The sequence below is a fragment of the Gavialis gangeticus genome, unplaced genomic scaffold (genome assembly GCF_001723915.1).
Source record: "Gavialis gangeticus isolate Ggan-Ray unplaced genomic scaffold, GavGan_comp1, whole genome shotgun sequence".
Taxonomy (NCBI): Eukaryota; Metazoa; Chordata; order Crocodylia; family Gavialidae; genus Gavialis; species Gavialis gangeticus.
The window spans coordinates 10,198,664-10,210,898 of record NW_017729012.1 but is presented as its reverse complement, the minus strand read 5'-3'; the positions used below and the strand labels follow the sequence as shown (position 1 = coordinate 10,210,898).

At 54.5% G+C, this 12,235-nt stretch overlaps 1 protein-coding gene across 3 annotated transcripts in view; it reads left to right on the top strand.

Annotated features, from left to right (window-relative positions):
- CPD (carboxypeptidase D) overlaps positions 1-12,235 on the top strand; it is a 43,648-nt gene that overhangs the window by 22,334 nt on the left and 9,079 nt on the right. For 2 of the 3 annotated variants that reach the window (XM_019511228.1, XM_019511226.1), the window contains exons 3-14: positions 2,721-2,863; positions 3,615-3,784; positions 4,310-4,674; positions 4,995-5,186; positions 6,043-6,210; positions 7,323-7,432; positions 8,008-8,110; positions 9,017-9,159; positions 9,582-9,751; positions 10,245-10,556; positions 10,888-11,083; positions 11,566-11,710. In XM_019511228.1, coding sequence (XP_019366773.1) covers positions 2,721-2,863; positions 3,615-3,784; positions 4,310-4,674; positions 4,995-5,186; positions 6,043-6,210; positions 7,323-7,432; positions 8,008-8,110; positions 9,017-9,159; positions 9,582-9,751; positions 10,245-10,556; positions 10,888-11,083; positions 11,566-11,710 — 2,217 coding nt within the window. The remainder of the gene's footprint in view (positions 1-2,720; positions 2,864-3,614; positions 3,785-4,309; positions 4,675-4,994; positions 5,187-6,042; positions 6,211-7,322; positions 7,433-8,007; positions 8,111-9,016; positions 9,160-9,581; positions 9,752-10,244; positions 10,557-10,887; positions 11,084-11,565; positions 11,711-12,235) is intronic. The other variant, XM_019511227.1, reaches the window with a different exon arrangement.

The following is a 12,235-nucleotide window of genomic DNA, read 5'->3' as shown; positions in this document are numbered from 1 at the left end:
GAGTTGGAAGTGCCAGAGGAGCTCCAGACCGCCTCCAATCCCAGCTCATCCACCGAATAGCTGGCGCAGTGCGCTCGGCTTAGCCTTGACTTCGTGGCTGGACCAGGAGCCTGGGCTTGCCTGCCCTGTTTGAGCCAGGCCCTGGGTTGGCTGTGACCTTCATCCAGCTTCGCCTTCTTCCTCTGCGGCATCGGGATGGCACTTAACTGGCGGCTGAGGTTGTTTGAGCCGGGTCCTGCCCATGCCTCCCCCACTGGTGCCCTCAAAGCTGAGTGTTGTTTCAAAACAGATTAAACCAGTTCCAGCGAATAAAAGCCCTTTGTTCCAGGCCTCTCGGTTCTTGGTTTGCTTTCCGTGCTCCTGATGCTGGTGTCATCTGATGCCACATAGGCACAGAGGCCTTCTGTAAGAACCGGGTGAGCTGCGGTGGTCTGGTGTCTGCTCTCAGCAAGCCTGGCTCTCTTGTGCATCATTTCTGGGGTTGGGCATTGTGTCCAGAGAGGTGCAGCAAGACATGGGCCATGGACATAACCTGTCCGCTTTGCTAGATGCCTGCGAGAGGGCTGCGTGTGTGTGTTAAAACTCTCCTGCCTGCCTTGGAAAGCTCTTGGCAAGAGGCTGCTTTATAGGAACTGTGACGATCTGCCATTTAGCCAGCTGCTCGGCTCAGGTTGAGTCTGTCCTAAATGTGCCTGAACGATAGATGAAGTGCTGCCCCTTCTTCCCAATGGCTCTGGTTTATTGCCTGATGTTTTAAAACCTATTAACTGCATGCTCTGAGCAGCTGGTCATTGCCTGGCCGGTTGTTTCGCTCCACGTACTGTCTGCTGGGGAGAGCAGGCTATTTTGAAGACCACGAAAAGGCAAATAGGTAATGCTTTTGTAGACCAGCTGTCAGATTAACTCTCAAAAACCACCCCCTGCCCTCAGAGTCCTGGAATGAGGGCTCATAAATTCTCCAGCCTGTTTGCTCTATGTCCAGCCTGGCCGGGCCATGCGGGCGCCTGTGTGCTGTTGTGTGCCACGCCGTGCCTTTAGGGTTTCCATTGTTGCCATCACAGAGCATCAGTTTGGTACATCAGCTTTTCACCTGCTTAAATGGAGACTGGTGGAAGTAACTCTATGCTGGTCTCTTCTTGCAAGACCTGGCTTTTAAGTTTTGGGCCACCTGGAAGCTGATGGGCTCCTTAAACATCTTCAGGGCACCTCGCTGCTTGTACTTCATGTAGCTGTAAGATCAAGATCCCCACACCTACTCCGGGGTGCTGAGGATGAATTAGGCTGGCACCTTCTGTCTGCAATGCCTACCGTTTGGAAAGCACTAGGTTGCTAGAGCTGTGCTTACTGGTCTGATGCAGCCGGGTGGCGTGGCACAGGGTGGCTTTTGTTGCGAACTTGACCCTGGCTGTTCTGTAGCAAGTGCTTCTGAAAGCTCTCGGGAGTCCTCTGAGCTGTAACATGGCTCCTGGGCTGGCCTGGGCTGCACTGATGTGGTGTTGAGCCCCAAAGGCCTTGAGTGCTGATGTCTGAGGGGCAGCAGTGGTCTGACTGCAGTGTGTTGGCCTTCTCGGAGGGGTGAGTTGATTTGCTAGAGAGTGGCAGACAAATCATCCGCAACAGCCCTTCTGCAGAAGAGACTGAGTGAGGCACTTACTGAAGCTGGATAATCTCTCAGGCTCTGACAGTGCCAGCAGCACCCCTGGAAAGGCAGGTGAAATGGTGGCTGAGCCAAGCTGTGCTCAGGCAGCCTCAGTGTGTTCAGACAGGCCTGCACTCGGTGATGCTCAGAGTTCACGCTGATCTAATGGCCTGGTCCTAAACCCTGCCACAAACTGGAACTGAAGGTGCAGGCTGATTTCCCAAGGCATGGCTTTGGGGTGGGAAACGAGTGTCTGGGGTGCTGAGCCGCAGAGGGGCTGGTGCTGCCATGGCTGGTGATGACTCCAAGCAGCATAGCCGGGCGTTCCTGCTCTTTCAAGTGCTTGAGCGGGCTCTGATGTGCCCAGCCTGCTTCCCTCTTCTCTTGTCCCTCTAGAAACCTGGCAGGTACGTGTCTGTCCCCATGCAGTGTCCCTGCCTTCCCTGTTCCTCTGCCTCTCTGCTGTAGGCACCATTGCTCTCCTTGTCTCTGGGGCCTGAGCTTCCCGAAGCATTTCTGAGAGCAGCTGATGCACCAGCCTCGAGCGTGATTCCAGCCTGCACCTTGAAAAGACTGCAGCCTTTTGCTTTGGCAGGGATAAAGCAGGCATTGGATAGAGTAATTTCACTTAGAGAGGAGCTTTGCACATTACAAGGGTGGCATGAAAACCAGTGAGTCCCATAACAAAGGGCTTTGTAGCTGTGAGATTTAAGCCCATATCCATTTGCATGGGGATCTGATGGTTGCAGCATCCCTGCCTTTCTCAGCCTGGCTAACATCTTTGTGGCAAAATTTACTTTGTATTGATCTCCAGGGGTTGTGCTGCTAATTGCTAGAGGGAGGGCAGTGACATTGGTCTAAAGCGGCTGTAGCTGGGAGGAGGTCATGGCTTGACCAGCAAGGCCCCTGGTTACCTGCCAATGTCGTTGGGTCCCTTTGGCAAAGGACACACCAATGCCACCTGCTGCCCCCTGCCCCTGCCCCTGCCCCGTGGAGGCCTCTGGCTTGCAGGCAGGAAGGGAAAGTGCTCTTGCCAGGTTCCCTGACTTGCTCAGCGCGCGTCTCCACTCGCTCTCCACAGGTGGGATGCAGGATTACAACTACGTGTGGGCCGACTGCTTCGAGATCACCCTGGAGTTGTCTTGTTGCAAGTACCCGCCAGCCTCCGAGTTGCAGCAGGAGTGGGAGAACAACCGGGAGTCTCTGCTCACCTTCATCGAGCAGGTAAGCCAGGGGCCTTGGGGCAGGGGGCATGCTGCCAAGAGCCCAGGACCAGTGTGGTGCTGAGCACACATGGTCTAGTTTGCTCCGTGTGTGGGGGAGGTGACCCTGAATGAGCAGGGATGTTGCCAGCCATGAAGCTGCTTTGTATTTCTGCCCTCTCTGGTAACAGTAGGGCTGGCTAGCTGAGGTGGTTCCCTGCAGCTGTGGGGCCATGTGGGAGAGGTGGGCTGTCGTAAGGAGGTAAATAAATGAATCATCCAAGCCAGGTCCATCCCTTGCGGTGTCACTGGGGGCTTGAGGCTGGCTCTGAAGGCTCGGGTCCAGCTTGCTGCTGTTCTCACGATGATTCGGGCTGGAAGGGGAGGTGGCTGCATCTCCCTGGCTACAGTGCTGCCCACACCTACCCTGCTGTCTGCCAGGCAGCCAGCACAGTGCATGTGCAGTGCAGTGGCTTCCCTGCAAAATGCAGCCTAGCCAGTGAGGCTTTGGCACTGGTAGGAATGGAGAGCTTGCAAGAGGTCCTCTCCTTTTCCAATGGAGCAGAGCAGCCATGCGGTAGAAGGGGCTCCGCAGAGGTGGCCTCTGTTGCATTTCATCCTGCAGTTCCCCTCTGTGTGGGTAGCCTGGTCGAGTCATGCTCTGGACTGTGGCATCGGTTGGCTACTCGGTGCTTGTCGGCTTTGGGGCTGGGGAGGATCTGTTAGCACCAGGCATCTGTCTTCAGCCAGGTCCCTCCTTTCTGTTTCCCCAGGTTCACATTGGAGTAAAAGGATTTGTCAGAGATTTGGCCACGGGGGCCGGCCTGGATAACGCAACCATCGCTGTCGCTGGGATTGCTCATAACATCACGGCAGGCAGATATGGCGACTACCATAGGCTGCTCGTGCCTGGGACCTACAACATCACTGCAGCTGCCCCGGGGTAAAGCTCTCGGCAGCAGCTGTTCTCTGCCTTCTTTTCCAGCGGGTTGAACTGGCTGGGTGGCAGTATGAGCTGACTCCCATTTTTGGGGTGCTGAGCCTGCTTGGCCCAATGGTGCCACGTTTGGCTGCTTGTCCCACTGGCCTCTTGTGGCAGAACTGTGGGGTGGGAGGAAGCACAGCAGCATTTCAGCCCTGTCAGTACCATGTTGTATCAGTGTTGGCAGCATGAATGCAACCTGTTGCCCTTAGCATCTTGGCAAGGCAGCTCTTGGGAAGGACTGAGGTACCACCCTTGAACAGAGCTGCTACGAGGAGCCCAAGGCCTGGAAGAGATGCTTGCCCAGGCTAGTAGTGGCGGGACATGCCCTGGAAACTCCCTGCCTGGCGTGGGCCTCCTTTGGCTTTCAGAGTCCCAGGTGGTGGTGGCAGGAGGCGGGTCTGGGGGAACTGGCCATGGACTACAGCATCTGCACCTGGCCGTGGGGGAATTTCCTACTGAAGGCAGGTTCTCTTCTCTCCTCAGCTACGTGCCAATGACGATAGAGAACATCAGGGTGAAAGAAGGGGCTGGTACAGAGGTTGACTTTTCCCTGCAGCCTACTGTTGTGTCACCTGGTCCTGACCCGACCCAGCCGGCAGCCACCTCGGCCCCAGCTGTGGTCACCAATACAACTAGCCCAGCGCAGGCAGAGACCCCAACCTCTCCGCACCAGCCGGTGCAGCCCGTGGATTTCCGCCACCATCACTTCCCTGACATGGAGATCTTCCTGCGGCGGTATGCCAACGAGTATCCCAACATCACTCGCCTCTACTCAGTGGGCAAGTCAGTGGAGTTCAGGGAACTGTATGTCATGGAGATATCGGACAACCCAGGCATCCACGAAGCAGGTAAGCCGTTGCCTGCAGTGTGGTCGGCCACCTCTGGAGCTGGGTGCGCGCTGGTGGTCTCTGTGTCTGGTCACTTGGCTGCAGGGGCAGAATAGCCAGGTTGGCAGAGGGATTGCCTTGGTAGCACTAGCCCAGTGAACCAGCTGGGACCCTATCAGCTGGCTTGCAAATTGCTGTGGCTGGTGCGAGTCCTATCTGCAACCCTAGGTGCGAGAGGGGTTGGGGCTGGAGTTGGAGTGGGCTTTACCAGTGTTTCTCAGAGCAGGAAGCAGTGGCTGTCTGCATGCTGGGGCGTGACTAGACAGCCATGTTGTGTGCAGGTGAGCCAGAATTCAAATACATCGGGAACATGCATGGGAATGAAGTGGTCGGACGCGAGCTGCTCCTGAACCTGATCGAATACCTCTGCAAGAACTTCGGCACCGACCCTGAGGTCACGGACCTGGTCCTCCACACACGCATCCACATCATGCCCTCCATGAACCCTGATGGGTATGAGAAGTCCCAAGAAGGTAGGGCCACTTGCCCTCAGGTGCCTGTTGGGTTTCTGGGCTTGAAAGCGGGCTCACCGGAAGGGCTAAGTGTCTGACTTGAGTAGCGCTGGCCTTTGTGCCTGAGAAGCACAGTGTGTGATAGGCAGCTGGCTGTGGCTGGGCACTCTGGTGCAATAAGCAGTCAGTTGTGCCAGTGTGGGCAGGCTCTTGGCTGTTGCTGCACTCCTTTGGTCAGCTGCCCTGAAAACTGCCCCTACTGCAGTCCCCCGAGTTCTTGTAGCTTTCCCAAGGTAAGCAAATAAAAAACAATAAAATAAAACAGGCGTTCCACAGACAGCCCAGGCTGGGCGTGTGGCAGCGCTATGCTCCTTGCAGCGCAAGAGCTGACAAATATGTGTCCAGGGATAACACAGACCCATATCATGACATTGGAGCGGGCAAAGCAGGCCTTTGCGGGGAGCCCTTCAAGTTCAGGGCTTGCAGCTGGGCAGAGCCAAGCCCATTCTCTGCCTGGGAGCTGCTGTTTCCACCGTCAGAGGCCAGGCATAATAGCAGTCGGGTGATGCAGTCTCCATGGTTTGTGGCTGTGTGACCTCAACCTGCCTGAGTTGCTTCCCAGTGGAGCTGCTCTGCGGCTATTTGTGATGCTGTAGTGACTCAACTCAGGAGAGCTCTAGAGTGAGCAGACAAACGGGCCTTGCCTGAACCTTTGAGCATGCCCCTCAAAGACCTGGGGGCACAGAATGGCCTCCCTCTCGGGGAAGGGAGCAAGTGCTGCAGGAAGCCAGCTCCTTTCTCCACGCGGCTATGGGTTTGTGTTGTTGGGAGCCATGGGGAGAGGATGCGGACTGAACACGTTGTCTTTGATACCCAGGAGACGTAGGAGGCACTGGCGGCAGAAACAACAGCAACAACTACGACTTGAACCGAAACTTCCCAGACCAGTTTGTCCAGGTGGCAGACCCTCCGCAGCCAGAGACTATTGCCGTCGTGAGCTGGCTAAAGGCTTACCCATTTGTGCTGTCAGCCAACCTGCATGGAGGTGAGCAAACCGCCCCAGGCTAGGGCTTGTAAGCCTTCTCCTCCCAGCAGGCCCTGTTGTGAAGGGCCAGTGATGCCTCCGGTCCATGAATTGGGGAAGGACTGTGTTGGCAGACACCCCTGTGTATCTGGCCTCACTTCTGGAATTGGTTTCCTTGTCCTGTTTGCCAGGCTTTTGTCTAAAACATCTTAAGGAGGGACTGCTGGAAAAAAGTTGCTTGCCTCTCCCCCATCTGGTGAAGTGACAAACTTATCACTTGTTGAAAGATGAGGCAGCCAGATGATACAGTGATGGCCACAAAGCCTTCATGCAATCTGTTACTTTTTGGAGTGGCTCGGTATTTTTCATCTTTCAGGCCCGTGTGCTCTTTCAGGCACTGCAGTGGTCTGGATATTTCATTGTACTTCTAGCATTATAGTGTCACACTACTGAATTCCCTATAATTGAATGAGTTAACTTTTCAGAGCAATCTAAATGAATAGTCATTGCACTAAGCGTATTCCCTGCATGGCTCGTCTGCTGGAGTTGTAGCTGTAGGAACACGCAGCTAATTGCTCAAGGGCTGGCATGTTGAATTTTTGGTGTGCTGGTTGTCTGTCTTCCTTGGGGTAGGGGGATTCCGCCCCCAGCCACTGGTATCAAGTGTCTCTGTTACTTTTAAAGCAGCTCTTCTGAGTGAGACACTCTCAACTAAACCAGAGGCATGATTTTTATTTTTTTTTTCATCCTTACCTATAAAAACTCTACAGGCTGAAGGGACGTGAGTTACCTAAGGGCAAAACAGAATCAAATTCCACTCTTGCTCTGTAAAATCCCTGGACTTTGTTTTGCTGCCTTCTCTCTGTGAAAGAGCCACTGGTGTCCACAAGCAGTTTCCTTGCATATCTGGGTAAATGTGGGTCTCCCAGTGAGTCCCTGAGGCTAGGGATTTTCCACTTGGGTGGGTCAGTAACTGTTACCACGTGGTTATTCCCCTCCTCCTCTCTGCATTAGTTCTGTGCTTAGTGTCAAGCCCTTGCAGATGCACTGACTTGTTCCTTGACAGTTTTTGGACAAAGCTCCCCGAGATTAAAGGCACTGAGAATGAGAGCACAGCCTTGCTTCCCCTGCAGGTTCCTTGGTGGTGAATTACCCCTTTGACGATGACGAACAAGGAATTGCCATATACAGCAAGTCGCCCGACGACGCGGTGTTCCAGCAGCTCGCGCTCTCCTATTCCAGGGTAAAGTTCTAGTTAACTTGGCCTGCAAAGCTCAGGCAGCTCCCGACTGATTGCTTGGCACAGACCTCTGGCACAGGTGATAAAATGTGGGTGTAGGCAGTGTTTGTGGTCACATCAGGCCTGAGTGCTCAGGTCCCTCCTCGGGTTACGGCAGAACCTGTCTGGCAGGAGCTGCCATTGCATAGGCCAGTTATACAGGTCCTGTCGGAGCAGAATTTTGTCCGTCTACCTGGAAGCCATAAAACTGGCTCATTTACACACGTGGGCTGAAAGGGTTGCAGGGCTTAGTGCAAATGGGGCCAGAAGAGCAAACAGCAGGACAGAGCTGTTTTTCCACCAGACACGCTGCTCTGTTTCCTGACGGCCTGCACAAAGTGGCATCAACTCAGGGCTCTGTGCTGTATGCGTGTGGCTGTGCATGTACTCCTACACGTCAGTCGGCATGAGTGTGTAACCAAATCCAGGGCTTTAATTGAAAATGTCATGTAGTGGCCTGGACACAAAGTACCCGTGTGCGTGTGTACGCTGCAGGCGCCAGGGCTCATGGAGGGGTCCCATTTTTGTCTTGCTTTCAGGAAAATGCTCAGATGTATCAGGGGAGCCCTTGCAAGAACATGTACCCCAGCGAGTATTTCCCGCATGGCATCACTAATGGGGCGAACTGGTATAACGTTCCAGGTGAGGCTGAGATGGAGCGTGATCCGGGTAGGATCAGGACTGTGCTGCATGATTGCCTGTGTTTGTAGGGGACTGGACTTGTTGGCTCAGAGGGCCGATGTAAAATGCTGCATGGGAAAGGAATTTGTCTGCAGCTTGGGAGGTGCTGGATCTTGATGTTTCAGAACCTTATTCACACCTGTGCCCAGGGCAGGGAAATCGCTCTGTCCTGAGCTGTGTGGATCTCTTCACTGCTCAGTCCCAGCTGCGCAGACCTGGCTCCTCTGGTAAACCTCTAAAGCCGCAATGTGCTCAGAGGAAGTTGTTTCTAGTGGGGTGCAGTCAAAATGTGCCTCCCCATTGCCCTCCAGTGTTTGCTTTTGGCCCCTAGGGACCTGGGCTTGGAAAACCTGGTAGAGTACTGTATTTTTTCTCATCTGACATGCATCCTTTTTTTTCAAAAATCAGCTGCTGGAAATTGGTGTCTGCAGCACAAGCGAGGAAATATGTTGCTAACATTTTCTTTATTTTTAAGGTGGAGAGTGTGGGGGGTGGAAATAACACAGGACATGGCACCATGAGCATAACAGCGCTGCTACTCAGTCGCTTACTGCTACTTGTCAGTCTTTTCAAGGAAAAATCTCTCTTTCCTCATTCTGCCTTTCAAAAAGAAAGTGCCTTTCTTGTTCTGGAGCATGTTGCATGCCAGAAAATACAGGATTCTTCTTGAGGTCTGAACACGAAAATGTTTGGGAATCACTTGCTTACTAGCTCCCTGGAGCTGGGGTCTTGCCCTGCCTAAGACTTGCTACAAGACCACAAGTTAGAGTGTCACCTCCTGGCAGCAGATGAACTGCTCTTGGGTATTTTGCTGCCTTGAGGGGGGAGCTTTGGTTTCTAATGATCCTTCTCGTGTCCTTGACCTAGGTGGGATGCAGGACTGGAATTACTTGCACACAAACTGTTTTGAAGTGACCATCGAGCTTGGCTGTGTGAAGTACCCGAACGCCGAGGAGCTGCCAAAGTACTGGGAGGAGAACCGCAGGTCTCTGCTTCAGTTCATGAAGCAGGTGAGAGGCTGCAGCCACCCAAAACATGCCCGTAGCTCTGTCGAATGTCACATGGGGCCTGCTAAGGAATCTGAGTGAGCTTATTCCTCTTTGTGCAGCTTACCCTGGGCTCCCCTGCAGCTTGGAGTCTGCACAGCTGCTGGGCTGGATGGGTGGCTGTTGCAATAGCACCTAGAGAAATCACCTGGGAGAATGGCTGTGAGGGGAAAACCTGGGCAGAAATCCTTATGGAAGCTGAGCGTGGTCTGTGCTTAGGTGTTTGAGTTGCTACTTACAGGCCTTTTGCACTTCCGAGAGGCTGCCCCTCTGGGATCCAGAGCGCCCGGGCATCGCTGCGTGTTCACATGACTTGGGTGGCACAATACTGAGCAGTCTCAGCTGAAAGAGACATGTTACTGGACAGAACCCTTTTCTCTCCCTAGGTCCACCAAGGCATTAGCGGATTTGTGCTGGATGCCACGGATGGAAGGGGCATCTTCAATGCTACCATTAGCGTTGCTGACATCGACCACCCGATCACCACCTGCAAGGATGGAGACTACTGGCGCCTCTTGGTCCAGGGCACTTACAAGATCACAGCATCAGCCCGAGGGTGAGCAAGGGGCAGTTTGAAAACCATGGGAGCTAACAGCTTGTACTTCAGATACTTTCCTCCTAAAATGCACTGCAGAGCTTTCTCTGCAGTGGGGGAAAGGGCCCATAACTCAGGGCTGGAGCATTCATTCACTGGGAGGCAGCTCACCTTCTGGGCAGCTTCATTGGCTCTCCTGAGTCTGCCAAGATCCAGCCCTCTCTGGGCGGTGAAAGCCATCTGATGTCCCCACCTGCCAGGCTGAGCGGCTCGATGGGTGCAGCAGTCATGTAATGCTGCTGCCACCTGCCGGTGAAACACTGTGGTGCTCACTGTCCTTCCCAGCCCTCTTCCTGTGTGCTGTTCCACACACAGTCGCACAGTGTCTTTGGTGAGCCTGCTTGCCTCTACTGGGCTTCTCCCCTGGTTTGGCACTGGAGGTGATGGGCTTGCGTCTGGGGAAGATACAGCAGTTAAATAGAATGCCTGATCCTGTCTCCTCTCGCCTCGGCAGGTACAACCCACTTACGAAGACAGTGACTGTTGGCAGCAAAGGTGCGGTGCAGGTCAACTTCATTCTCTCGCGAACGGATGCCAAAGCGGAGGAAGGGAAGACCCTGGTCATAAATCCTCCAGACACCAGGGATCCCACAACAAAGGAGTTTGAGACCTTGATCAAGGATCTCTCTGCTGAGCATGGCCTAGAGCACCTTGTGCTGGCCTCTTCGGGCGATGCACATCCTTATCGATACCATCCGTACAAAGACCTGTCAGAATTCCTCAGAGGCCTCAACTTGAACTACCCGCAGATCACAAATCTCACTAGGTCAGTGCTGGGTGGTACCTCGCAGAGAAACAGGTTTCCAAGAGCCAGCTGTGTGTGCGGCATTCTAGCCGAGCAGCGGGCTTGGGAAGTGAGGCCCTCCCCTCTGCACCCCCCCAGCCTGGGCCTGGCCAAAGTGACCTCCCTTGGAGCTTTTATCTAGAGGCCTAAATGATCAGAGAGAGGCAGCTGTGAGAGGCCTACTCTCAGTCTGGAGAGGGGACTGCTCCAACATGGCTAGCCTGTCGGTAGGTAGGAGGGAGCATGCTGGAGGCAAGCAGATGGGATGAGTTTTGTGTGTCACAGTGGACTGTGCTTGCCCGTCTCTTGGCAGCTTGGGGCAGAGCGTCGAGTTCCGTCACATCTGGTGCCTCGAAATCTCCAACAAACCCAACCAGTCAGAGCCCGAGGAGCCTAAGATCCGCTTCGTCGCTGGGATCCATGGGAATGCGCCAGTGGGCACGGAGCTGCTCTTGGCCCTGGCAGAGTTCCTGTGCATGAACTACAAAAAGAACGTGGCCATCACCAAGGTAAGGAGCACATGTGGGTGATCCCTCCAGCACCTGCCAGGCTGTGGCCTGCATAGGGGTGCCCGTGGGAGGCAATCCACCCTCTGAATGCAGGGTCATAGGCCACATAACAGGGCATCAGCTGGGACAAGTGTACGGGGTCTGAGAAGAGGGCACAACTGTTTGTGCCTGGTCTGTAGAGGTGTGGGGAAGACTCGTGTACAGTCCAGGACACTGAATGCATTCTGAGAGGGAGCTGAGTACTGGCAGCAGCTCGTAGCGTCTGTCTTGTTGGCTTGGGCAAAGATACAGACCAGAGTTAACCCTGCCCTCAAATAAATGGCAGTTCCCAGAGCCCAGTCAGAGCAGGTGTACAGGGAACTCTGTCAGCCACTGCAACTACTGGCCTTCAAGAGCTGAGCTGGGCTGGGTAGTAACTCCCAGGTGAGATAGGAGTGTTGGCCTGCACCCTGTGTAAACGTGGGGTCTCCTCCTGTGCCCAGCTGATTGACAGGACACGGATCGTGATCGTGCCTTCCCTGAATCCGGACGGACGCGAGGTTGCTCAGGAGAGGGGCTGCACCTCGAAGGTGGGACAGACCAACATCCACGGCAAAGACCTGGACACGGACTTCACAAGTAAAGCTGGTGAACGCTTACCCACCCTGAGAGCTGGGGCTGGGGGCTGTGTCCCCTGCCAGCCCCTCTAGCTTTGGCTTAAGTCCTCCTGTTGTGAGGCTGGACATGCCACGGGCTTGGTGACGCTGAGCAGGTGGGGTATGGTGATGGTCTCAGAGCGGGGCTTCAGGCTGTTACTCAAGCTCCCCAGGGAAGGAGGAAGATCCAAGCAGGTTTGGTAATATGGGACATGCCCATTGCCTGTGTTACCCACCTCCAAGGGAGGGGCTTCTGCACCTCTTCCCTTCCTTCCTGCTTGTCCCCTTTCCTATCTTGACTGCAGTCTCTTCCTTAGTTTGCCTCTCAGTCTTCTCTACTGCTTAACCACCCACAGCCCTGTCCTGGACCGTGACACGTGTCCCTGCCAGGACTTGTGTTCCCTGGCCAAGTCTGGCCGTCTGTTGTCTGGGATCATGTGGCAGTGTCAGTTCTATCCTGCAAGAGCAGCTCCCCTCCACTGTGGCAAAGAGTGCCTTGGAAACAGGGACCTGCTTG